At 36.3% G+C, this 27,310-nt stretch overlaps 1 protein-coding gene across 1 annotated transcript in view; it reads right to left on the bottom strand.

The window, feature by feature from the left end:
• LOC129231871 (AP-3 complex subunit delta-1-like) overlaps nt 1-13,582 on the bottom strand; it is a 189,039-nt gene extending 175,457 nt beyond the window's left edge. Inside the window, exon 1 of the mRNA XM_054866261.1 lies at nt 13,386-13,582. Within this exon, the coding sequence (XP_054722236.1) occupies nt 13,386-13,529 (144 nt within the window). The 5' untranslated portion in view covers nt 13,530-13,582. The remainder of the gene's footprint in view (nt 1-13,385) is intronic.
• Between the last annotated feature and the right edge of the window lie 13,728 nt (nt 13,583-27,310).

Raw genomic sequence — 27,310 nt, 5'->3', positions numbered from 1 at the left:
AGCTCCGTCTTTTTAAGCAAATTATTCTTGTCCTTCTTTTTTTCCGAGTTTGGATTTCTAAACTTCCTCACTTCATCATAATTGTCAAGCATGTCTGCTAACTTTGAGGAGCTTTTAATCGTCGACCAATCATCTAGGAAGTGTTCTTTTGCTTCCGATGAGGCTCTTTTTTTCATTTGATCCGTAATCATAAGGTCTTTTAAATTTTCAAAATCATTAACCTCTAGACTGTCAATCCATTCATTAAGATAAATTCTAAGCTCAAAAACATAGTCTTTCCAGGTACTATCGTCACGTTTTTGGTGCTGAACGAATTTTTTTCGGAAGTTTTCGGCACTTAACTTAAACCGCTTTAAAAGCAAATTTTTAACAAACGAATAATTTTCAGCGTCCTCATCTGATTCACGCGCTATTTCTAAGGGCAGTAATGGAATCAAATGTGATACCCAATCATTTTCTTCAATGCCCGCGCGTCTAACTTGCCGTTCGAACATGACTAAGTAGAGACAAATATCACTTTGGGAGGAATCAAATTTAGGTATTAAATTGTGAATACTTGATTGAATTACTCTAGTAGAAGAATTTGCTGTTCCCCCATTCGTGCTCGTGCGCATAGCAAGTTCAAAAGCACGTTGTTTATCCTTTTCCTCTCTCTCTTTATCCCTTTCTTCTCTCTCAATTCTATCCCTTTCATCTTTCTCTTTCTTATCCCTAGTTTGAACAATTTCCTCTAAAAGAGTCTGAGCTACCTCTTCCTCATAATCAGTACATTCGGTAATTTGTTTTATTAAATCTAGCTTCCGTACTTTGGAAGTAAATTGTACCCCAAACTCTGTTGCGAGTTCTTCAAGGTCCACCTTCTTAACTTTTATCAAAAATGCCATGTTAAAATAAAATGCAATTTACAATGAACAAAACTCTTTCAGTAAATTAAAAAAAAAAAAAAAAAATACACACACAAGAGTGTTTAAGCGGCATAAGATTAAAGTTATATGAAAAGCATTAGAACAAACAGCAAAAGCACAAAATAAATAAACAATTCAATCTGATGTAAACAAGCAAATGCACTGTTTTGAATTTTTTACCAACAAGCTATTCACAACCAACAATAAGAAAAAAAAACTTACGCCGGATGCACCCTGGCACTGCTTCAAAGTAATCCAATGCAACTTAAATGTTCACCTCACATAGCACTAGCGAAAAATTGAGTCAGTTTTTTTCCAAGTATCACATTCCTTGGAGAAACCCAAATGCACGGATAAATACACTGCTCAGAAACGGACGTTCCGACCAGAATCAGACCAAGTCGGCCTTGTTGGCATAAATTAAAGTTAAGTTTAAAATCCAGAAGTTAAGATATTTAAACTAAGCCAACATTAACTGGCCGTGTAATGTCAAGTTGGAGACAAGCAAAAAACATGTTTCAGAAAAATACATTTATTAAATATGACTAGAATAACATCCCCATAAAATACAACCCCAAAATATCATAACAAAAGTGGTTCCAAAATATAAAGAAAAATGTCACCAAGATGTCGATGCAGTCACTTGCCACTCCGAAGGATCAGGTAGAAAACTCACAAAAGGTCCGCCGAATCACACTTCAGGAATGTCCGAATGAAAAGCACCATTACACAATTCGTAGATCGGTGAACATCACAGGTAGACACATGGAACTCACATCCCCGACATTTTAATTGGCCGGACACAACACAACAGGTTCTTCACCTGGATTCACTAATTCCAGGACTTGGAATATTAAACATCACATACCACAAAAAACCCCCGCTAGCATCGCGGGGAAAAACCCCCCTACACGTGAGCCGGACTAGGCTTCACGCTCAGAACCAACCACTGGGGATAGTTGAAAGAAGAAAAACGAGAGAGAGATCGCTGCCACTCGCCACAATATATATGTTTTATCAACCAATGAGATTCCATGCCTCGATGACGTCACCATACTAACTTCTACTTCGACCATCACTCATTTGCATATTCCACTACCGCGAATCTTCGTACTCCTCTCCATAGCACGTGCGGTCAACAAGTGGAATTAATTCGAGTCGATCAGGTGACAACTCAACTTTTCTGAATCGACACATCGAGACATGCAATCTCCGATGGCTTCAGTAAACAGTCGCCATTAATTATGGCGTGGGGGAATCGTCGATTGAAGTGTTAGCACCAACTAGTTGACAGGTTCTACATTTACCAGACTGGGCTTAAAGTGGGTACACTTAACTTTAAATTATTTTCTTTAAATTATCGGCTGTGGACCGAGAATAAAAACTAAATAAAATAAAATAATATTTTATGCTAACAAATTCCCCCCTTCTCGGTTACACAGCACGATACACTTCAAAACGACATGAAAACTGACATATTTTCAAACAACAATAAAAAATCTTTAAACACTTTTGAGAAACATTGAAAAATTTACACATTTGAATATTAAACTTTTACATTTTCATAATTACCAAAAATGAGTTTGCACATTTTTTTCAATGTACCCCGAGTCAGAGGCTTGGTAAACGTATCTGCAGGATTTTCTGCGCTTTTCACATATTTTAATTCAAATGTATTCTCCTCTACTAAGTTTCTCAAAAAATGATATCTGACATCAATATGCTTTGTTCTGGAATTTTCTATAGGGGAATTTGAAAATTCTATTGCAGCTATATTGTCACAATTAATTACAGACCCGTTAAATTTATATCCAGCTATTTCAAAATGTGATGTTTCTTCTAAAATTCTTTTTAACCACACCACCTCTTTTGCTGCTTCTGTCAAAGATATATACTCAGCTTCCATGGTGGACAATGAAACACACTTTTGTTTAAATGTTCGCCAGATAATGGGTACTTTGTCAATGTAAATAATAATTCCCCCCATCGAAATCCTATCGTCCCTATTTGCAGCATAGTCTGAGTCAGAAAAACCATTGATTTTAATTTCATTTATTGCAGATAGACTTAATTTATAATAATTTGTATATTTTAAATAACCTAAAAGTCTTAATAAACACTGCCAATGTCTTTTACCCGGATTTGCTTGAAATTGAGATAATAAATTAACTGTATATGCAATATCCGGTCTAGTTTTCCCTGCTATATAGGACAAACATCCCAATAAATTGCGATAAGGTACTTTCTCCATTTCTTTTATTTCTTGGTCCGTTTTTGGACAATCACCTAAAGACAAAATTGTACCTTTCGCTATTGGGAGGGTCGAGTATGGGTATTGAAACTTTTCAAAATTTTCACAAACTGTCTTAATATAAGAATTTTGGTGTATAAAAATTCCCCCATTGATTTCTTCAAATTCTACCCCCAATAATTTTTTAGTTCTCCCTAATTCTTTAATATCGTAATGTTTTGATAAATCCTGAATTGTTTCCTGAATTATGATTTCATTTTTTCCAAAAATTATTATATCATCTACATACATCAATAAAAACACATTTCTGTTTCTTGTATAGACACAGTTACTACATTTAAATTTCAAAAAATTCAGACCTTGGAGAACCTTATCAATTTCCAGGTACCAATTTCTCCCCGATTGATGGAGACCATATAGCGATTTCTTTAGACGGCATACCCAGTCTTCTTTTCCCGGGATTACAAAACCCTGTGGTTGTCGCATATAGATTTCTTCATGCAAATCAGCATAAAGATATGCGTTTTTTACGTCTAATTGAAAATGGCTCCAACCCAGGAATATCACCAGAATTGAGAAAAACATTCTTATCAGGGAGAAATTGATAACTGGGGAGAAAACCTGAGAATACGATTCTCCTGCCACCTGCCTGTTTCCCATCGCAACCAATCTGCTTTTAAATCTGGCAATTTCCCCTTTAGCATTCCTCTTCAAGTCATAGACCCACTTATTACCAAGTACTGGTTTACCAACTGGCTGGGGAACTAACTGCCACACCCCCCTTTCTTGAATCACTTTCATTTCTTCTGACATGGCCTCTTGCCAATGTTTTACTTCTGGGGTTTTCAAGCATTGATTATAGTTTTGGGGAATTAGCACTTCTGACAAATTTGCCTCTGGCTCGGGTTCCATTTGTTCCTTAGGGGAATTAAAAATATCAAACAAAGGATTATAAGGCACATTTTTACTTTTGAAATCAAATAGTTCAGGATTGTAAACAATGTTATTCTTCTTACAATATTTTTCTACATCATTGGGTGACCTTAACCTGGTTTTATTTCCTTTTTCATAGTAGTAGATATCAGTACGGTCCCCTGTCTTTCTTTTTACAGCATCCCTCACCCATTCAATTTCCTCACAAGGGGTGGGAGCCTTTCTTTCATCTATCTCTTTATCTAAGAGAACTTCACTAATAGGTTTAATAAAAGAATAATCATCATCATTGTCTACATTCCCATTCAAGTTTGATTTCCCCCAAATTAAATTTTCCCTGAAGACCACATTAATAGTTTCAAAAATTTTCTTTAGCTCTGGGTCCCAAATCCTATACCCTTTTGCTTGGGTTGCGTAGCCCACCATTATGCCTTTCTTACTCCTCGAGTCAAATTTCTTTAGGTTTTGTTTTTGCATGCCTCTGTAGGCAATACATCCAAACCTTCGGAAATGCCTTACTGAAGGCTTGTTTCCCCAGAACAGCTCAAATGGGGTTTTCCCCCTTTCTTTTAGGACTGTTCTATTCCTGACATAATTAAAGCATAAGGCGGCTTCCGCCCAAAATTCTTCCCTTAGTCCAGAGTCTTTCAGCATTGCCCTAACCCCATTCATTAATGTCAAATTGTATCTTTCTACTACCCCGTTCTGTTCGGGAGTATAAGGGTTGGTTCTTTCTATGCTGATGCCTTCTTTAATTAAGTGGGTCTCAAAATTAGAATTTGTGAATTCCCTCCCATTATCAGACCTTATGGCCAAAATTTTCTTGTTGAGGGCTCTCTCTACATGCCTCTGGTATCTAAGGAAATATCCAAAAGCTTCATCTTTTGATTTTAGAAAGTAAATAGTGGACTTCCTTGAGAAATCATCAATTATGGAAAAAATATATCTTTTCCCCCCTAGTGACTCCACCGGAAATGGCCCAGCTAGATCCATGAAAAGAAGCTCAAGTTGTCTTTTAGACCTTATCCCTGGAGTGGGCTTAAATGAACACCTTCTTTTCTTTGCAATAATACAAGGCTCACAATCTGGCCGGTTTCTATTTTTTATATTAAGTCCTTTGACACAGTTCTTTTTTTCAGTTTCCAAGATACTGTCATAATTAATATGGCAAAACCGTTCATGCCACAACTCCAGGTCTAATCCTTTGACCTCGGTTACATTTACATTTGGTGGTGAGTCACTACTTTGATTACTTAAAAATGAAGTGGGTTTTACAAAATACAATTTATCAATTAAAAATGCAGAAAAAAGTTTGATACCATCATTATTAAAAATACATATTTTACCAGGATACCACCTTAATGAAAAACCAAGACTGTCTATCCTGGATCCGGAAAGCAAATTTCGTCTAAGTGTTGGAGCATAATAGACCTCATTCAATGTGATGGTTACTAGCTTACCATCTGTTTTAATTTCGAAAACAATTTTTCCTACCCCCTCGACTTGACTATTTACATTGCCCACAGCTACTTCCATTTTTGTATTTTTAACAGGCCTCAATTCACAAAACAAGTCCCTATCTTTACAGAAATGTGCCGTGGCACCTGTATCCAGTAAAAATACTGGTATTTCCTCCTTCAAATTTGTGTTGTTGGCCTGCACTCCTGATATTTTACTGATGGTGCAAAACATTCCAGCCTTAGGGGGATTACTTTGTTTGACAAAATTACGATTACCTTTATTTTGATTAGTTGGTTTTCTGCTCCAACACCGAGCCGAAATATGCCCCTTTTTCCCACATGTGAAGCAAACTCTCGTTTCAAATTTATTTACATTTTCAACTTTCCGCCCAGTCTGGTGTTTATTCTGAACTGAAAAAGCATTAACACTTGAACTACTATTTCCAAAATTTTCATTTCCTAAAAATTTTAATCTCCCCTCTTCTGCTAAAAGTTCATCCAAAACATTTGAAAAGTTAAATTTACTTTCATCCCATCTATAAATATTTTGTACTATTCCCCTAAAATTTTGATCTAAACTACGTATTAGTTGAAATCCCTTTAATTTCTCATCCATTTTATAGCCATTCTCCTCCAACTGTCGGAGCAAACACTTCAATCGAGCCGCGAACATTCCAATAGTTTCTTTTTCATTAATTCTGCTAGAAAAAAACTCCTCCCACAATCCGGCAACACGGGCTAAAGACGGAGGTTCAAAATTCAATTTCAATGACGTCCATACAGCATATGGATCGTCTAAATCATCTATTAATTGTTTTAACTCATCCTCTATGTTGAGGTAAATAATCGCCACTGCTTGGCCCCTCCGTTTCTTTATTTCTGCTGAAATACCTTCTTCTAATTTTGTTTGGGTTAATTCCCATAAATCTCTTTCTATCAGTACCATTTTCATATTTTTCGACCATGTTGCCCAATTGCAGGAGTTAAGTTTCTTAATGTTTCGATAGTCCCTTTCCATTATTCTGAAAACTTTTGCAAATTTGTCTCCAACCAAAATGACATTCGACCGAGCTCTGCTACCACTTTGTTGGCATAAATTAAAGTTAAGTTTAAAATCCAGAAGTTAAGATATTTAAACTAAGCCAACATTAACTGGCCGTGTAATGTCAAGTTGGAGACAAGCAAAAAACATGTTTCAGAAAAATACATTTATTAAATATGACTAGAATAACATCCCCATAAAATACAACCCCAAAATATCATAACAAAAGTGGTTCCAAAATATAAAGAAAAATGTCACCAAGATGTCGATGCAGTCACTTGCCACTCCGAAGGATCAGGTAGAAAACTCACAAAAGGTCCGCCGAATCACACTTCAGGAATGTCCGAATGAAAAGCACCATTACACAATTCGTAGATCGGTGAACATCACAGGTAGACACATGGAACTCACATCCCCGACATTTTAATTGGCCGGACACAACACAACAGGTTCTTCACCTGGATTCACTAATTCCAGGACTTGGAATATTAAACATCACATACCACAAAAAACCCCCGCTAGCATCGCGGGGGAAAAACCCCCCTACACGTGAGCCGGACTAGGCTTCACGCTCAGAACCAACCACTGGGGATAGTTGAAAGAAGAAAAAACGAGAGAGAGATCGCTGCCACTCGCCACAATATATATGTTTTTATCAACCAATGAGATTCCATGCCTCGATGACGTCACCATACTAACTTCTACTTCGACCATCACTCATTTGCATATTCCACTACCGCGAATCTTCGTACTCCTCTCCATAGCACGTGCGGTCAACAAGTGGAATTAATTCGAGTCGATCAGGTGACAACTCAACTTTTCTGAATCGACACATCGAGACATGCAATCTCCGATGGCTTCAGTAAACAGTCGCCATTAATTATGGCGTGGGGGAATCGTCGATTGAAGTGTTAGCACCAACTAGTTGACAGGTTCTACATTTACCAGACTGGGCTTAAAGTGGGGTACACTTAACTTTAAATTATTTTCTTTAAATTATCGGCTGTGGACCGAGAATAAAAACTAAATAAAATAAAATAATATTTTATGCTAACAGGCCTAACCAATAAATTTGTTCACAAATTTTCCCCGGAGAACAGGATGTCTCCTTAACGCACGTCACAGCGTCACACAATCGGCAGGAATAGCCCAGGAACAACACAATCGGCTAGGGTAGCCGTTGGAACAACGCAACAGGCAAGGATCACCACGGGAACACTTCGCACATACACATCAGCCAGGTTGGCCAGCGAAAAATTTCGAATCTTTCGAAAAAATATATCTCAGAGATCAGGATAATCGCAAGACGACTACGAAGTTCCGTTTTTCTCAACAGATCCGCAGGGCGATTTTTTCACTCAGTCTAATGACTTCTCATTAAGATCGGGGTCGATCTTCTCCATTCAACAGAAGAAACCAGCAGGAGGTCCTTCACGCAGTAGAAAGGGAGCAGGAACGAAGTCATAAAACTCGAACCGTAATCAAATAAGATCGGGGGTCGATCTTCCTTTTTCCGCAGCTAGGCTGCAGCACAAAAACTTCTCAAAGAAAGATTGACTTTCTTCAATACAGAGAAGGGAGGACGAAAAACTCTCATTTTCTGTCTAACAATAATCTCCACCGCTGGCTCCAAATTGTTTCTAGCTGTGGCGTTTTGGTAGTACGTGTGGCATGCTGAGTGGTAAAGCAAGAAGTCACCAGGGTAAACTTAACATTATTTTATTTACACAGCTATTTACAAGATTTAGAAATGATACGTAGTTAGATAGATTTCTGGAGAGTTAGAAAACATGACTGACCTCTCCAAAGTTTTTGAACGTTCTCACATTTCCGAGTCAACCGCGCCCCAGCCCCGCAAATTTCATCTCCCCCTTTTTTTTGGAAAACAAACGGGGATTCTCTGTCTCCTTTCCCAAGGATGCAGCTGGTCCATGGATGCAGGTGGCCATCCTGGGAACGGAATGTTTAAACTTGAGCCAAAACGGCCAAAGGTCAGCTTGGGGGCGGAACATAGTATTTTATGGATTTGAAAGAATTCGATGCAGCTGGCTTCGAAGCGTGGGAATGAGTAAAAAGTGTGGGAAACAGTGCCATCCGTTGACAGAAAGCGTACTATGCCACAATACCATTGAAATCATCAGAGACGTTATTTTAAAAGGAGTTTAGTCTCTTCAATAGTCACGGGTCGCATTTTGGGGGAAGTGCGATAAATTTGAGTGTGGCATCACACTTAGGGGGGGGGGGGAGCAATTGTTCTAGCTAAATCATCTGTTTATTAACATCTACAATAGAGAAAATCCATCAAACTTCATGGAAGGTAAATATTTCAGCAATTTATGCGAATAATAGCAAAAGCAATACATAAGAATATTAATAGCCCTTGCGGGGGGGGGGGGCATGAGGCAGACGATTCCATTTAAATTTTTAGAGAGGATTTTTATACAGATTTTAATCTCTTTAATAAATGGTGGCAGTTTTTTTTGTTCGGGGGGTATGGGGTGATATAATTGAGAGGAGCCACAGCACTTGGGGGAGGGAAATGTACATCCCTATCTACGTCATATATATTATAAGATTTGCAATACAGAAAAGTCATTGAACATCTTGATAAGCAAATATTTCAGCAATTTAGTCGAATAATAATAGCCAGAGTAGGGTACCCATTTGGGTGTGGGGGGGGGGGATGTCTTGAAGTTGACTATACCATTGAAATTATCAGAGAACTAACATTAAAAGGATTTTAGTCTGTTAAGTATGGAGTCTTGTTTTTTTTTTTTGGGAGGGGGGGGGGCAAATGTTCAGTAAAATTTAAAATGAGGGGGGCTATCACATGTATTGGGGATTGGCACCCTAGCATTATTATCAATATATTAAGCTCTGCAATAGAGAAAAGCCTATGGAAATCTTGAAATGTAAATATTTCAGCAATTTATTCTAATAATGGCTAAACCTTGGATGTCCATATGAAGGGAAGGGGGTCAGGGTTTAAGCTGGGTTCAAAAGTTCTTTAACATAAAAGCTAAAATTGAGGGAAAAATGTTAGCAAAATGCCAAAATGTTACACATTCTCATATATTTATCAGTGTGTTTCATCTCCAGTTGAAAATAAAATTCATGATTCATCTGCGACATCTTTGAAGAAATAAGTTCAACAGCTATTTTTTTTTAAAAACATAAAATAAAAAAAGAAAACACAATTGGTGTTTAGAACGTTGCAGCCCCTTCCTTCTTTTAAAGCAGTTATTGGGGGGACATAATGCTGAATAAGACTAATAGTTATTGAACTTAATAGTAGTTTAAACATCTTAGCTAAGATTTAAAAAAGATTAAGTTGATTATCGCCATGCATGCTTCCTCTCTAGGATAGTACATTTCTTCTTTTTTTAAAAAAAATAATTTATTTTTTGTTTGAGCAAAAAAGCGAAAATGCATTGCTTTATTTTTGCAATTCAGATAGTGTTTTCGCATTATGCGAAAAATGCGACCGTAGCGGAAACCCTGGAGGGAGTATAAATCTGAATATACCACTGAAACTATCAGAGAAGTTATTTTTAAGGGATTTTAAACTCTTCAATAGAGGTCAAGGGTGATTGCGAGTTCATCAAAAAATACCTGAAAGTTTCAAAGCGAAAACTGGGAGAGGGGGGGTGTAATCTTTGGCCCCTATTACTTAAGTGCACCTTTGCCATAGTATTAAATAGTTCCGAGTCAAAATATTGTGTGGACATTTAATTAAATTTTTAATGGGTTACAAAGGTACTTATGAGCTGGTGTTATACAAATTATCTTGACATTAGTCCATCTTAAGGCTCTTGCAGGTATATTTGATGAGTATTATATATTTTTAAAAAAATGCGGAGGTAGGGAGATAAAAGCATAACGAGAAAAAAAACCCAATTCCGGTATTTTCGGACATAAAAATACTGGAAATACGTCCGAAAATACCGGAAATTTGGTAAAATACCGGAACACAATCACCCCTGAGAGGTGCCGGTTTATTTTGGTTTAGCGGGGGGGGGGGGGAGACGTTCAGTAAAACTAACGGAGGATGGGCTTCCCTACTTTTTTATTTGAATATTCAGATCTGCAATAGAGAAAAGTCATCAGTCATTTTGAAAGGTAAGTAAAGAAGATCATACCAATAATAATTGCTAAAGCACTGATATGCCCATGGGGTGGGGGGGGGGGGCATGAAGCTGACTATATAACTGAAAGAATCCGAGCTGTAATTTTAAAAGGACTTAGTCTCTTACATAGAGAATGCTGCTTTTTTTTAGGGAGGGATTAGTACAATTGAGGGGGGCAACGCACTTGAGGAGAATTGGCACCCCAAGCTATATGAATCTGCAGTAGAGAAAAGTCATCGGAAATCTTGATCTGTAAACATTTCAGTAATTTATTCGAATAATAATAGCTGAAGCAGGGGAGCCCATGCAGGGGGGGGGGGGGGGGCAAGAGACTTTACCAATGAAATTTTTAATGACCACTGTTATTTTAAATGGATTTTATTCTCTTAATTAGAGGTTGCATTTATTTTTGATGCGTTGGGGGGAGTATCCTTAAAATTGAGGAAGTCATCTTTTTTTTGGGGGGGGGGGGACGACTTGGACTATCTATGCATATCAAGATCTGCAATTGATAAAAGCTGTCGGTATAAGTAATATTCCAGTATTTTTTTCTAATAAATATTTGCTTGCTACAAAGATCCTCCCCCCGCTCGTGTAGTGAGGGGAGGGGAGTTGCAGCACAGACCAAACTTGAAATTTTACAAAGGGTTCTTGAAAAGTTTCAAGTCTTCATGAAATGGATCTCTTAATCGGGGAATCGCATTTGGGGGAAGGGGGCGAGGTGCCATGGAAACTTTTGAGGGGGGGGGTAACACCTGTATTTTAATCATCTGCACATTAAAAATTTTTTCCTTTACAATTTAAAAAACCATAACAAGTTCTAAAATGCAAGTTTATTTTCGGTTTTCTACAAAAATTGAAGTTTCTCAGAAAACCGGAAATCTTAATATATCCTACCCTTATTCCGCAACTTATGTTTAATAAGTCACATCATCGGATCTTGAACAAAAAAGATGTAACTCTGCTAGTTCCGATGCCATTTCAAAAGATAACGAAATCGGTATTTCCTTGAAAGCAAACGTGCAAATTGTTGGTATCTAGAGACATGCAAACAGTTTTACACCTAAAAGATCGAAACTAAGATACATTTTCAAAGTTCTCAGCTTTTTGGAGTTATTCATATAATCGAACGAGCGTCTCTTAGATTTTATCTAAATGCTACAAGTGCTCTTAAGGTAACCCTGGCTTTAAACATGGAACGGTGCTGACACAAAACGCTCGTAGCACCAAAACTGGCAAGATACATTCTTTTTGTTCTGCAAAGCAGGAAAGTACTCGGAATATTATGCTTGCAATCAGAACAACGGAAAAAGACATGAAAGTTCGTAAAACTTCGGGGAAATCTGGAAGAGTTGGCAGGTATGATCCACTCATTAAGCACAAATAATTATGAATGAATATGTATGTTTAAGTCATTATTTCAATTAGTTCTTAGTTAAGTCTGGTCTGACGATGTATCAGACAGATTGACATCTTAATATCGTCATTGCGGTACTAAATATATATCGATATATTACGGTATATGGCCCAGCCCTATTGGCCATTATGAAAAAAAATTTTAAAAGACGGATAATTCGTTCATGGATAATCAAGAGTTTACTGTATTTGAAAACGTAAATAGTAAATAAATGCAGATATGAAATAAATCTTTTGGTAAAATTAATTTAGTATAACTTTTGTTAAATAATTGTAAAATTTACCTTTGCTTTTTTTCCCCCCTAAGTTTTTATTGTTATTATTTTCAAACATGCATAACATTTCAAAAATTTGATTAATTTCCAAATATGTGTTTCACGAAATGAATATATAATATTCAAACACTTAGAACATTGTTATTAATTATTGAGATATAAGAGAGAAAAAAGTTTTTAAATTATTAAGGGTAGGTTGGTACGGTTCAATGTGCTCTGCAAAGAGGTAGACCAACGTACCCCAAAAAAAGCTTTTTTTTTTTTTTTGTGACGAAAAATTAAAAAATGCAAAACATTGCGAACTAAACAAACTTGGTTTAAGAAAGAAGTTCAATTATTTTTTCTGTAATTTTGATGAAACCCATTAAAAAAAATAAAGTTGCAGTTTTTTGAAAATTACTCAGCACTACTGAAACAACACTTTCTGTAATAAAATTTGTTCAATATAACTGTACCATGTGATTTCATTACAGAATTTGTAGGACCATAGGTGCTATTTGTTAGTCATAAATTATAATAAAAAGATTATTATTATTAAAATAATTGAGACCGGTCCGACGGTTCCCACGGTCTAACATGCCCAATCTCCCCCTACGTGAAGAACATGCTTAAGTTTTGATTCCGATCAGTTCTGATGCTTCAAAACCACAGGTCAAAAAACTTTGCTACCTTTATTGCTTTCCCGATTTAAAAAAACTTCTTTGACCAAAGGTATCGCAGATATTAAATATTTTTCAACCATTAAATTCCATAGAATTTCATTTTAAGCATTAACAAAATTGTAGGGACACATCATGCATGACATATAAAGACCCGTGACAGGTGCACATCTAAAGAAACTAACAAACAAAAATCTGATTACAATGTTTCGAAAAGTAAATCAATAATTATGAGAAAAAAACAAAGCTAGACTTTTTCAGCAGAATAATAAATTAATACTAAATCACTGACTATGAAAAGAAAATGCAGAACATACTTCGTTATCTTTGTTGTTTCTAATTCCTCTTACAAGATCTGTCAAATTTTTATCAAATATCCTTTCTAAATTTCCTTTAACTTTGCGAAGAGCCATGTTAAGAACTTGAAAATAAAAAACTAGAGCAAATTCAAAACGCCACATGAGCGATTTAATTTAGAAGTTCGGGTTCGGAACTAGTTATCGACACAATTTTCATCAACATCATTAATGTTGCCAAAACAATTTTTCTGAATACTGAGTTCTCCTAAACGTGACCATTCTTGCAAAAAAAATGAAATGAAATGAATGCCTGAAGAAAAAAAATGGGGGAGGTGTAAAAATAGTGAAAGGAACTAGGAAAAACATAAGATCCTAGATTTTTGCATTTTTTGTTTCAAAACTCTGAAAATTCACTACTACATTTGCAATTTTGAATTGCTTAATTATAAAATATGGATTTAAGGAAAGTTCCTCAGGTTTTAAGTGCATGTGCCTATATGGTTGCGTTCGACGAGCACGACCGAGAGCGATCGGTTAGTTAATCACGTGACAACTAATGATCACGTGCTCCAATCAACCAATCAACTGCTTAGAATGGTAACGGGTGAGGTAACCGGTTGATCATAGAACGCTGCGGTTTGTAACCGGTTATTTACCGGTCGACCGGTGAGGTTCGTCGAACGCAACCAATGTGTCATTCGCTACTCCAGAGCTCGAATACGCTATCTTGCGGTGGTTAACAATAATAAAGAAAAAGGTAAGACATTCCATTCCACGTGGTTTCTTTGGGGTAAATTACAGGTTTCAGACAGTTTGTGGCAGGGGCGTAGCTAAGGGGGGGGAGTTTTGGGGACAAAACCCCCCCCCCCCCCGAAAAGTTAGTCTCAAAAAAAAGAGAAAAAGAAGAGAGAAGAGAAAGAAAGAAAAAAAAAGAAGAAAAGGAAAAAAATTCCAAGCGATTATACATACATATATATATACATACATACATATATATATATATATATATATATGTATATATATATATATATATATATATATATATATATATATATATATATATATATATATATGTAAAAGAAGTAACCCCCCCCCCCCCCCCCCCCGAAAGTCGGGTCTAGCTACGCCACTGGTTTGTGGTGTGATGTAATTTCAGTGAATAGAAAAGAAAGCTTCTCACAAACACGAGGAAAAATTCACGAAGTGTAGATGCAAGTTATAAGATACGGCATTTGTTTCTTTTACCTTTTTCATCCGCCATTAGACAGTGGCTGCAGCGACCCTTATAGCTTATTGGAGTTACGAATTATTAGAGTTCCTATATGAAAACGTATGTCACAACTTTTTTTAATCAAGCACCTACTGTATTGTATTACGTTATTCAATAGATACTCAACCCAGACAGCACAGATCTTCCAATATTCGTTGTTATATCGTTGAACTGGTACAACCCAGACAGCACAGATCTTCCAATATTTGTTGTTATATCGTTGAACTGGTGCAAAACTCATGACATATCACAAACGGATATCGACGCAAACGCAATGTAGATTTCCTCACGTAATTGGGCTTTTCCAAATATGGTTGACAAAAGTACGAAATTGGTACGGGCTTCAAAATAAATCCAAAACATGTTTGAAAGTTTACATTTATAGTATATAGCGTATCTCTAATTTTTGTAATCATTTTGACGAGTTTTTACATGTCTGAAAACTGTTTAATCTGCTCATGCGCAACAATTTCAGTTAGAAAAATGGCTATTTACTGACTGCAGTATGTTTCCACGTTGTCAGTTGTCGGGTTGTGTATTGTTGCGAGCGTGAGTGTGTAAATGAATTAGCGATTTCTTGTATTAACGTGAAGTAATTGCCTGCTTTTTAAGTTTTTTTAAATTATGTTTTCTAAATTCAAGAAACAATGTTCTGATCGTCAAAACGACGTAGAGATAGCTTTGAATTAAAAATTCTCATATTATTATTATATTATTATTATTTTATTTGTTTGTTCAGATTATTGCTGGAATAAAATTAGTGAATTGTGCATACAAAAGAAATGGTTTATTGTCTACTTAAATATGAACACAAAATTGGTTATCAATGAGTCATAGATTACTTGCATGTTTCTTGGAAGTTTTAAATCTTTAAAATTACTTTTTTAAAACGCTAAAAATAGTTAACATCAGCCATTTTTTCTTAAACTGTTCTAATAAAATATGCATATTTATTTATATTTGAAATTAATTTAAAAATTATTTCATTTTTCTTGTCTTCCTTAATTATTTTATTGAATTATATTCCAAATTTGAATTTCATTCAAATGATTTTTTAAAAAATTTTAAGTATATTACTGTTTTAAAAAGTTTGAGGGTAAAAAAAGTTTTTAAGACTTTCAAAAAGTGTGCAAACAGTCTATAAATTATTGGTAATTAATTTACCAAGATGCAGTTTATGCAGGTATTTCGTGACACAAACACATGAGAAAATCGTTGATAAAATCCTCTGAATCAGGTTGTTAGTTCATCTAATATTAGTAGATAAATCCATTTAACCTCTAAAATCCGTTGAAAACTCCTCCAGAGAACAATATAACCAAAATAGAAATATCGTTGATATTTTGTAAGCATCCAAAAAACGTTGATAATTGCTCCCAAAAATGTTAAAAGTCATATCATATCTACAGCGATTTCACGTAAAATCGCTGTGCTGGGCGGACATTTTGCTGTTTTATCAACCAGTTCTCTACGAATTTAAGAGGATTTCGGTACATGTGATCACGTTGATGTTACATTACTTCTACGATTTTGGGACGATTTGTGCTGTTTGGGAAGCAGCATAAATCGTCCCAAAATCGTACAACAAAAATAATTAAAATAATAACAATAATTCAAAGCTATCTCTACGACCGTTCTTGACGATCAGAACATTGTTTCTTGAATATAGAAAACATAATTCAAAAAAACTTAAAGAGCAAGCAATTACTTACTTCACGTTAATACAAGAAATCGCTAGTTCATTTACACACTCACGCTCGTAACAATACACAACCCGACAACTGACAACGTGGAAACATAGTCAGTAAATAGCCATTTTTCTAAACTGAAATTGTTACGCATGAGCAGATTAAACAGTTTTCAGACATGTAAAAACTCGTCAAAATGATTACAAAAATTAGAGATACGCTGTTACCAGGGTCTGGTGGGGTAAAGTGGTCATAAAATCGTAGGTTTTCAACTTATGTGAATAATAGATGCAATAAATTCTTTAAACATTTAAAAAAATTTTGTTTTTTTTTTTTTTTACATTGCATTATTAAAGAACACAGTACCCTGAGTTTTAGGAAAATTAATATTGATTTAAGTAGTTTCTATAACACTTTCTTCCCCCTTTGTATTTATGACCACTTTACCCCATGGGGTGGGGGAAAGTAGTCATAGCATGGGGTAAAGTGGCCATAGTTAAAAATAGATGCAAAACCATTATAAACAATCCTAATATTTGTATATTTCTGTTATTTTTATAAATACACAAGCAAGTATATGCACAAGCATATGTGTGTATACACGAGTATATACGTGTCGTGTAAACATTAGTAAACACGTTCATATATGAGTAGATACATGTATGCATGAGATACATGCATGCACGTGCCTTACTCAAGTATATACGTGTATACACTAGTATATAAGCATGTAAACGTGATTACCTATAGGAGTGTATACGTGTCTACACGAGTATATACGTGTCACGTGTACGTACGGGTATATATGCGTGTAAACGAACATCATGTGCGTGTATGCACTTGTATCTCGAGTACATACGTGCATACCTGAGTATATACGGGTATATATACACATATACGAGTATATACGTGTCACGTGTACGTACGGGTATATACGCGTGTAAACGAACATCATATGCGTGTATGCACTTGTATCTCGAGTACATACGTGCATACCTGAGTATATACGGGTACATACACATATATACGAGTATACACGAGATAATTCGTGGATACATCCAATGCGTGTTTGTACGTGTCTACTCGCATATATATATATATATATATATATATATAATATATATTGTGAAGCACGAGTATATACGTATGTGTATGTGCAAACACGATTATATACCTGTATAGACGTATATACGTACATTTGTGTGCATACATCAGTACATGTATGTATACACAAGTTTTTAAGATTATATACATGTATGCCTACAGAATGAATAGAAGCTCATGGGTAAAAATCTAAGGAGTGTGAGAGGGGAGAATAAGAAGCAAAGAATTATAAGGAACTTACGTTAGCTGACGTGCTACGTGCGCACAAAGCCAGAAACTGATGAATGCAAACAAATCGCAATTTTGTTACACAAAGATGATTTTACCCAACATTTTAGTTTTTAAGAAATACTTAGAGCAGTTGTTAAAAGTTACGGCTTGTAGTCGCAACAAAGGGAAAGCGACAGATGGAACTTTTTCAAAAGTCTCGTTATTGCAACAGAGAGTGCTTTGTGATTGCGACGCACATGTATTATAGCTGCAGGCAGCAAATTTCATCAATCGCATTAAAACTTTCTTAAGACCTAAAATGTTGTGTAAAATTTTCTGTGTGTAATATAAATTTGTGACCTGTTTTGCATCCATCAGTTTCTGGCTTTGCGTGCATGTAGCGCGTCAGCATTGTGTTTGTGACCAAATGTTCCTTATGATTCTTGCTTCTTATCCTCTCGTCTAACACATTTTGATAATTTGCTCAAAAATTTAAACTCACCCTCTTTACTTGTATACTCGAGTACGTACGCGTATATTCGTGTCTACCTGAGTATATAAGTGTTTATACATATATATACGAGTATAAGTGAGCATATACGTGTATAGTCGAATGTATATCTGTATAGATTAAAAATACTTGCAGATACCCATATACGTATTTATTGGTGCATTTATGTGAATACGTCTTTATACGGGTCTACAAGAGTATATGCGTATGCATATGCATATACTCGTATATTTAACCCCGTTTACTGTAAAAACAATACATATTAAGTGAAATTAATATTTAATTTATATCTGCCTTATACTTAACGATTAAGTGACATTAGAATAACAATATTTGTTAAGCTTAATATTATGACCACTTTACCCCATCTGACTTAAATTGTTCTGAAAAATTATCTAAAAGAGATTCAGCTAACTGCAAGTGAGAACGAGTTCTTGAGACATGTAGGAAGCTTCCTATGCAGTAAATCTGTTCATAATTCTAACAAACAAAATTTCCCAAGGAAGTTAAAAGAGGTCTTTAGATTTAAAAACTTTTCATATTCACACAAAATATTCTTTTTTACCAAATAAAATTTTGCCAGTTGTAAAATTTTGCATTCAAAATGTAGTTTCTAACTGCTCTACTCTATAATAAAATTTTCAAATTCATTCGAACATTTATTTCTAAGCCATAGCCATTCATTTGACGAATGACCACTTTACCCCATTGACCACTTTCCCCCATTAGAAGATCTGTGCTGTCTGGGTAACTGAGCAAGCATTGCAGTTTTAAACAGGTTTGAGCAACAGATTTTTAACAAATTTTGAGAAAATGTGCAGGTATCTCTAGTAGCACATGACGTACGACGAAATCGTAAAAAAGACATTGATGTAGGACAGTGGCGGCTCGTGGCTTAATTCGGCGGGTGGGTCCGCTGCTATCAGAGGCGCCCCGATGGGAGGTCACTGTGGCCTCCCAAAAGTTTCTTTATTTGGCAAATTTGGAGACCATATAGCTTTTTAGGCCTAATGTATCTTTTAATTATGTTTAAGTATCTAATTTTTATCATTCGGTATAGTTTGGAGTTTCATTTTGTGAATTGAGAACTTAACCCCTCTCCTCCCAAAAATTTTAGTTTGGGGTGCCTCTGGCGTTTGTATAAAATTTTCACAGAAAAAAAAAGAAAAACAGATCGTGGTTTTATCGTCGTCAGAAAGCCTAACTGATGATAAAGCATTATCAATAAGCTGTTTGTCAAAAGTAGGCAAAAATACAGCAACAGTTATTGCAAAAGAGTCTTATCAAAATTGCCTGATCTTATTTTACTGTACATTTTGTTTCTTCGTGGTTCTCTGTAGTTTAATGGTGTAAAAAAAGTTAATTGTTCTAGAAAGTAATTCATATAGTTAGCGAATTCAAAGAGAAAAATGTTGCTGAGTATCGTCAGTTTGAATATGATTTGATTCCCGTTGAAAAGTTGGATGTAGTAGTCCAAAAAAGACCACGATTGGCTTATAAAGACACCGCGGTGTCCTTATTAACATACCGACAGATCGGGTGGAGAGATATGATCCTGATGTATATAGTGCACAGACGTGCACAGCAGTGACCTACAGAAGATAACGACATATCAGTGCCCCAAATGTGACGATTGATCCTTCTCATTTCCATTGAAGTAAATATTGAATTTTTAAAAATGCTAAGTTTTTGAGTTTACCAGACGAATTGACAATAAAGAATTTTTCAACTGTTTTTAGTTTCATTGTACTTTTGGCATCTTTTGAGAGTTGGCCCTATTGGAGGGACACGTGCTCCTAATAAGGCCAAATCGCTGTTCTTGGTTATATCTGCTGAAAAACATAATTGATACCTTAATTGCTCTAATATTAATACCAGTCTTTATCGCAGTTTTTTTATAGGCTTTATTGCAATTTACTTATTTCGAGCTTCTCCTCAAGTGTCAAAGTTGAAATTGGTGGTTTTAGAAAATAATCCACTTGATTATTTTTTAAAAGTTCGAGGGAAACAACTTCAATAATATATTTTTGATATTTAAAAACACCAAACACAAGCCACTACTAATAAATGACAAAAGGCATTAATCTAACTCATATTACACCCTCGATACCAACACGATCCTGGGATCATGCAGCAGCATTAGCTTTTACTTTAGCATATACTTCGTTATTATATATCTTCATCTAAATAATAGTCGATGATCCAGTAACCCGCGTGATTCAACAATGAGACTCGCACCACGGCATGATAATTTGATAATATGTTTTGGTAATGTTTAACATGCAGGGAAAGGCTTCATTGTGATAAGGCTGAACTCGATCCGGGAACTTAACTGTTTTACCTGTAAGACAGTAATTATAAGGAATGAAGACTCAAAAAAGCGGTAAAAATTAACATTATTCACTGGAGTTTAGAGTTAATCCACTGGAATGAGGATTAAAATTTCAACGATCAAAATATCACTAAACAGGCAATTGCTCCCTTCAAATGTAGAAGCAATTTTCACTCGTCATACCATGACGGGTGGTTTTCTAGTTGATACCTAATAACAATTTGATCAAATTTTTAATTTTTCTAGAAACATGCAGTTTACTGAATTAGCAATATATTCTGTTCATAAGAAATTTAATTTACTTTTAATTTACACAGTGTAATAATTTAGATTTGCTCAGTGTTAGAATACTCTAGCGTAGAAAAGGCATGACAATAAGCCCTACATGATTAAGACTTATTACTTTAACCAAATATCATAACTTATCAGAAAATTGAAAAAAATCTCACCCAATGAAAACTATATTAGGAACACCTTTTAATTCAAAAATACAAAGTCTGAACTCTTACTATATTAGCACAACACCGAAAACCAACTGCACCTAAATTCAAACTGCAACTTAAAAAATGGCAAACGCCTTTTCGAAAATAAAATCTCCATTCAGAAATTTCGAGAATGCGATCAAAGTTCCATAAAGAAAAATAAACACATTAAAAATGCGTTTTCCATGGAATGAAGTCAGAGGGAACCCAAAATATTGTAAACTCCAGTACCTGATAGTAACAGCCGTTTAAGATTAAAGAAAAGGAAAAAATGAATTAAAAATCTATCAAAAAAGGAAGAGAGCGATGAGAGGACTTTTCCTTTCCCCAGGTGGGGTGGGCTCCGAGTTTTCTGCCCTTTGCCTCGCTGAAACATTGTATATAAGCGACGTGAGACGAGACCCATCATTCATAAAGGATAAGTTGGCAGAAATAGGCCTTCACCCCGACAAAATCACCCAAATGCATGGTCGTGATAGAAAGCCTCTCCCACTCTTCCTTATCAATTTACCTCGTACTGAGGACAACAATAGGATCTACCACGTAAATTTCCTTGGATTCTTCCACATCAAAGTGGAATCCTTGCGACTCAAGTCCTCCCCCACTCAATGTTATAGATGCCAGGAATTTGGTCACTCCAGCATTAACTGTAACAAGCAATACAAATGCCTAAAATGTGCACAATCGCACCCTACTAAGGAATGCACTAAACCCAAGGATACTCCGGCCAAATGCGCCAATTGCAGTGGCGATCACACTGCTAACTACAGGGGCTGCCCTAATCGACCACCTAATAGGGATCACCCTACCAATCCCACTCATAATCCACTCAATGCTGCCAATAACCAAAACTTAACTACAAGCTACTCAGAAATGCTAAAAAATTCCACCACTACTCATAACCCTCACAAATATACTGAAAATAAACCTAATGATATTCATGACGTTCTTAAACTACTGAAACACTTTCAAGATATTCCCTCCCTCATCAACAACATTCTTAAAGGAATGGAAATTCTTATGAGGGATTTGTCTACTCTCAGCGCTACTTTTGCCCATGGCTAGTGCTCCCCATTTTTCTATTTGTTCTTGGAATGCAAACGGCCTCTTCTCTAAAAGAGGGGAGGTCGCGGATTTCCTCATTGCTCACTCTCCTGATATTTTTTGTGTCCAGGAGACCCACCTAAATGGTTCTCAAAGGGTCTTCTTCCCCAATTATGTTTGTCATCGTGTCGACCGCACCACTAATCGTGGTGGCGGTACTGCTATTTTTGTTAAGCTGGGTATTAAACATTATGTTCGCCCAGCCCACTCCTCCAGCTTCGAGAATACCACGATTATTTGTTCACTTGACAGCTCCAATATCACCATATCATCTATTTACTTCCCTCCTAACAGGCCTTTCATTGATTCGGATTTTGACAGTATATTCATGCTCAGTCCATCCACCATTTTGATTGGTGATTTTAACTGCAAGCACCAGGTCTGGTCTGATGGCCTTCCCAACTCCAACGGCGAAAAACTGCTTACCTATACTGTAAATCATAGTGTTGACATTTTTGCCACTGACACTCCCACTCACTTTGGGAATTCTTCCAACACTACTATTGATTTTGCACTGCTTAAGAATATTCCGAATGCTGCCCATATCACTGCGGTTACGGAGCTCAGCTCCGACCATTGCCCCATTCTTTTGGATTTTGGACTCCTACATCGCCCTTCCACTGACTCTATTACAATTCGTACTACAAATTGGAACTCCTATACTACCATCCTTCATGGCAAGATACAAGGTAACCCTTCCATCCATAATACCAATGACATTGAAACTGGTATCAAGACCTTCACTGAGAACATCCAATTTGCATTGGATAGGTCCACCACCACAAAAATTATCCACAAAAATCACACTAGGCTCCCTGCTGATATTATCTCCATAATTAAACATAAAAATCGAATTAAAAAACACTGGCAGAACTCCAAAGACCCTGCTCTTAAAACTGTACTTAACAATCTCCAAAAAGAAATCAAAACACTGACTGATAAGTACAAGACTAAAACCTTCAATGACTACCTTGACTCACTGGAAAACAATACCAAGGCCTTCTTTACTCTTGTTCGTAAATTTACTACTAAGAAACAAGTTATTCCTGCCCTTCATATCTCTGATAACGAGCTTGCCTATACATACCCCGATAAAACCAATTTAATTGCCAGCACATTAGAAAAAATTTTTTACCCCAACCCCCAAGATGATACTGAGAATAACAATACTCTGATCAGTAATACTATCAAGGCATTCCTTGAGAATCCCCTTCCTCCCACTGATACCATTCCAATTATTACCCCTCTAGAAATTATGGTCACTATTAAGGACCTCCCCACCAGGAAGGCTGGTGGAGAGGATAATATTAAAAATATCCACCTACAACATCTCCCACTTAATGCTATTACGCATCTCACCAAAATCATAAATAAGATCTTCGGGCTGGGTTATTTCCCGAACTATTGGAAGAATGCAATTGTCATTCCTATCCCCAAGCCCAACACTGATCACTCTTACCCACAAAATTACCGGCCAATAAGTCTACTTTCCTCCATCTCCAAATTAGTGGAGAAAGTCCTTCTCAAAAAAATTAAAGATTTTATTATCTCAAACAACATCATCCCCAATTTTCAGTTTGGGTTTAAGGAAAAACACTCCACCACTCATCAACTTATCCGTATGGTCAATTATATCCAAAATAATAATAACAACAACAAATTTACGGTGGGAGTCTTCTTTGACATCAGCAAGGCTTTTGACAGAGTCTGGCATGATGGACTCTTATTCAAACTTATTAATCTAAATTTCCCAAAATACATCATACATATCCTGAACCATTATCTCCAAAATCGTACCTTCCAAGTGAAAATTCTTGACAGTTTTTCTGACAAATACACTATCAGGGCTGGAGTACCCCAAGGTAGTGCCCTGGGTCCCACCCTCTACAATATTTATATACATGACTTCCCCTCAAATGAGGACCATCTCACTTGCCTCTTCGCCGACGATACCAGCATTATGACAACAGACTACTGTAAAAGCTTCGCTAGGCATCGGCTCCAAAAATATGTAAATATCATTACACAATACCTAAACAAATGGCGTATAGCCATCAAAACTGATAAAACTCAAGCAATTTGCTTCTCCCCCAACAACATTAAAAATTATCCCAAGAAAATCATGGTGGGAAAAGATACCATCCCTTACTCTATGAATGTTAAGTACTTGGGCGTCTATCTTGACAGACGGCTCAGGTTCAATAGTCACATTGATCATGTTATCAAAAAGGCCAATGTCAAAGTGGGATATTTATACGCTCTACTTAACAAAAAAAACTCTCTGAACACAAAAAGCAGACTGCTTCTTTACACCTCGATCATTCGCCCTGCTCTCACATACAGCATCCCCTGCTGGGGATATGCAGCTACTAGCAATATCAAAAAAATTCAAACTCTCCAAAATAAAATTCTGAGAAAAATATTTAGAGCACCATGGTTTGTCTCCAACAAAACCATGCACAAGGACTCAGGGATTTCTTATATCAATAACTACATCATTGACACCACCACCAACTTTTTCACCAAACTTGGTCATCATGACAACCCACTGATTTATGAGCAAATCTTCCACACTTTTCATTCTGGCGGCAAAAATATGCCGTCAGATGCCATGTTCATCTACTAATGGCTCTCGTTCTTAGGTTTTGCCTAAGCTTCTCTCCTTTCCAACACTGATAGGACTAGGCCTATCAGCTTTCTTCCAATTGTACATACCATGTAAATACTTGTATATACTCTTATCATATTCCAGATCATTCATTTTACTGTCATTTTAACTATGTAAACCCTGTAAATATGTATATAGTGTGGCTCTGAAAAGATTCCTTTTTTTTCCCATCCCCCCCCCCTCACACCATTCCAAATCAACTCCTTCATGACTTTCCCTCATACAGGGTAAAAGAGCTCCGCTCTGGCCCATTTAATTTCCTATCTGTATCTGTATCTGTACACTTTCCTCCCACTTGCTTCTACTATTCCCGGAAGGACCCGACAACCACTTGCTTCTACTATTCCCGGAAGGACCCGACAAATACACCACGTTCGGCGTAACATCGCATGCCGTTTTCGTTACTTTGGTTCAATCATCCCAGTTGGTTAAGTTGTGGGCCGCCGTTAAAAAGGTCCAAAGGAACGTTCTTAAAGCGCTAACGCTAGTTAACAGAAAATAGAACCTTTTTTTTTATATTAGCGATAAGCAGAGTGCTAGAAATTTAAAATCAGTTTCATGCCCTGATTTTTTTTAAAACTGAAACACCAGAAGATATTTTTTAACAGTTTATTTAATTATGTACTATTTTTCCGGGTGGGCCTGGATCACCCGGCCCATAGTGATGACCCGCCACTGATGTAGGGGAAGGTGGCCCAAAGCGGGTAGGCCTTCGTATGCTCCCCCCCCCCATGGTGTGTAAGCGGCGATGCATACGTATGTCGTGCTTACATGAACCCACCCCCCCCCCCCCCGAGTTTTAATCAGTCCCAGCAAAGCAGCAGTGAAGCGGCATGGCGCAACCAGGCTTAAAATTTAAAAAAAAAAGATACATTTCTTTAAAACAAAATGAAGTTTTGCTACTTGTGATTAGTCGAAGACCAGCCTTTTTTTTTTTTTATTTTGTCAATAATATTACGTTACTCTGACACCATCCACCTACAAACTGCGATAGTCATTTCGTTTGTTTCTTTTTTAAATTTAAAGATATAATTATTGAAAAAAAAAAAAAAAAAACGTCGTGCCTTTGGGCAAAGCAGGTATAGGGTTTAATCATATATTTATTTATAATTTCTTGACTCGTGTGCTGACTTAGATTTTCTATTCCAATAGGATAAGTATAAGGACTTTTACTATGACAATTAATTAGTCTATTAATTTAATCAGTTATTTGTTTTTATGTTTTATAAACAAATGTTTTGACTTTAAATTGGATAAGTACATCTTTTTATACATGTATTTTTAATGGCAGGTAGCTAGTCAATTATTTTAATCATTTATAACTTCATATTTGATTGGCTAATGTACCAAATCACAATTAGTTAAACACCGGTTTGGGCTTCCTGGTAGGGGATTTTTCAAAGCGGATTTTTCCAATGATTGTAAAGTTTGATAATAAATAAACATTGGGTTTGAAATTTTGCAAAAATCGCTTTTAATTTTGAAGTTCAAGAACCCTGCTAGGAAATAAAACCAAAATTGTTGCGATAAAAATCCAACAACCATAATTTTCGAGCGTTCTTCGAAAACTTACCCGCTCTGGGCCACCCTCCCCTATAAGCCCTATAAGAAGAGTTTTTGAATGATCTAACGAAAAACGAATATAAGAATAAATAAATGAATAAATACTAAGTCCCTGAAACTGCTTTATTAAATGCATTGAAAAATATTTTCGCATTATAAATGAAAAAGAAAGCAAAATATATTTTTCGATTTCGGAAAACTCCTCCTAAAAAAAATTTCTGGATGCGCCACTGCGCGGACATATGTTGATATTAAATTTCCAAAAACATAGTTTAAGATTTTTTTCTGATGTTAGGAAGAGGTGAGGTTTTGTAGTCTTCCTGCGGTTTTTGAAACACTGACGTCTTAAAAACGTAAATGTAGGATAACTTTGGTAGCATTAGGTAAAGGGATGGAATTCAAGAAATCTTTCCCGGCAATTTTTTCGAAATTGAAGCTCCCAAAGGTCCAAACTCTTTGGCGATCTTCGATAACATTGGCAAGAAGGGGTTCAGGGACTCTCCCCCGGAAAATTTTTGGAATTTAAGTCGCAAAAATACAATTGTAGGCATTTTTTGCGATGTGTTGGGGAGAGGGGAGAGCTTGATGACCTACTCTCGGAAATTTTTCGGATTCTTCAGGACTTCTGATTTAAGAGGAAGCCAATATGAACCAACCGTAAGTATATTAACTCCGAAGTATTAACTCCCTAATATTAACTCCAAAGTAAGGGGGATTTGATTTCTCCCCCAGAAAATTTTCGAATTTGAAGTCTTAAAAACGTATTTTAGACGATCTTTGGTAATGTTAGGGGAGAAGAGGTTCGGTGGCGCTCCCCTGTCAATTTTTCGAAATAGTAGCTCTAAGAATGCAGTAGACGATCTTTGATGATGTTAGAGGGAGAAGAGATTTGAGGCCGTCTTCTCTCGGTCATCACCGAGAAATCTCGTCTGCCAGTAGCCGCTCTTCAAGTCCAGGGTCAAAAACCACTTGTGTCCAAGGTGTCGTCTATCCGTGGAAGAGGGTAACTGT

This window comes from Uloborus diversus, chromosome 10, assembly GCF_026930045.1.
Source record: "Uloborus diversus isolate 005 chromosome 10, Udiv.v.3.1, whole genome shotgun sequence".
Lineage (NCBI taxonomy): Eukaryota > Metazoa > Arthropoda > Arachnida > Araneae > Uloboridae > Uloborus > Uloborus diversus.
The sequence above is the reverse complement of the archived record's forward strand: the minus strand, read 5'-3'. Positions and strand labels throughout refer to the sequence as shown.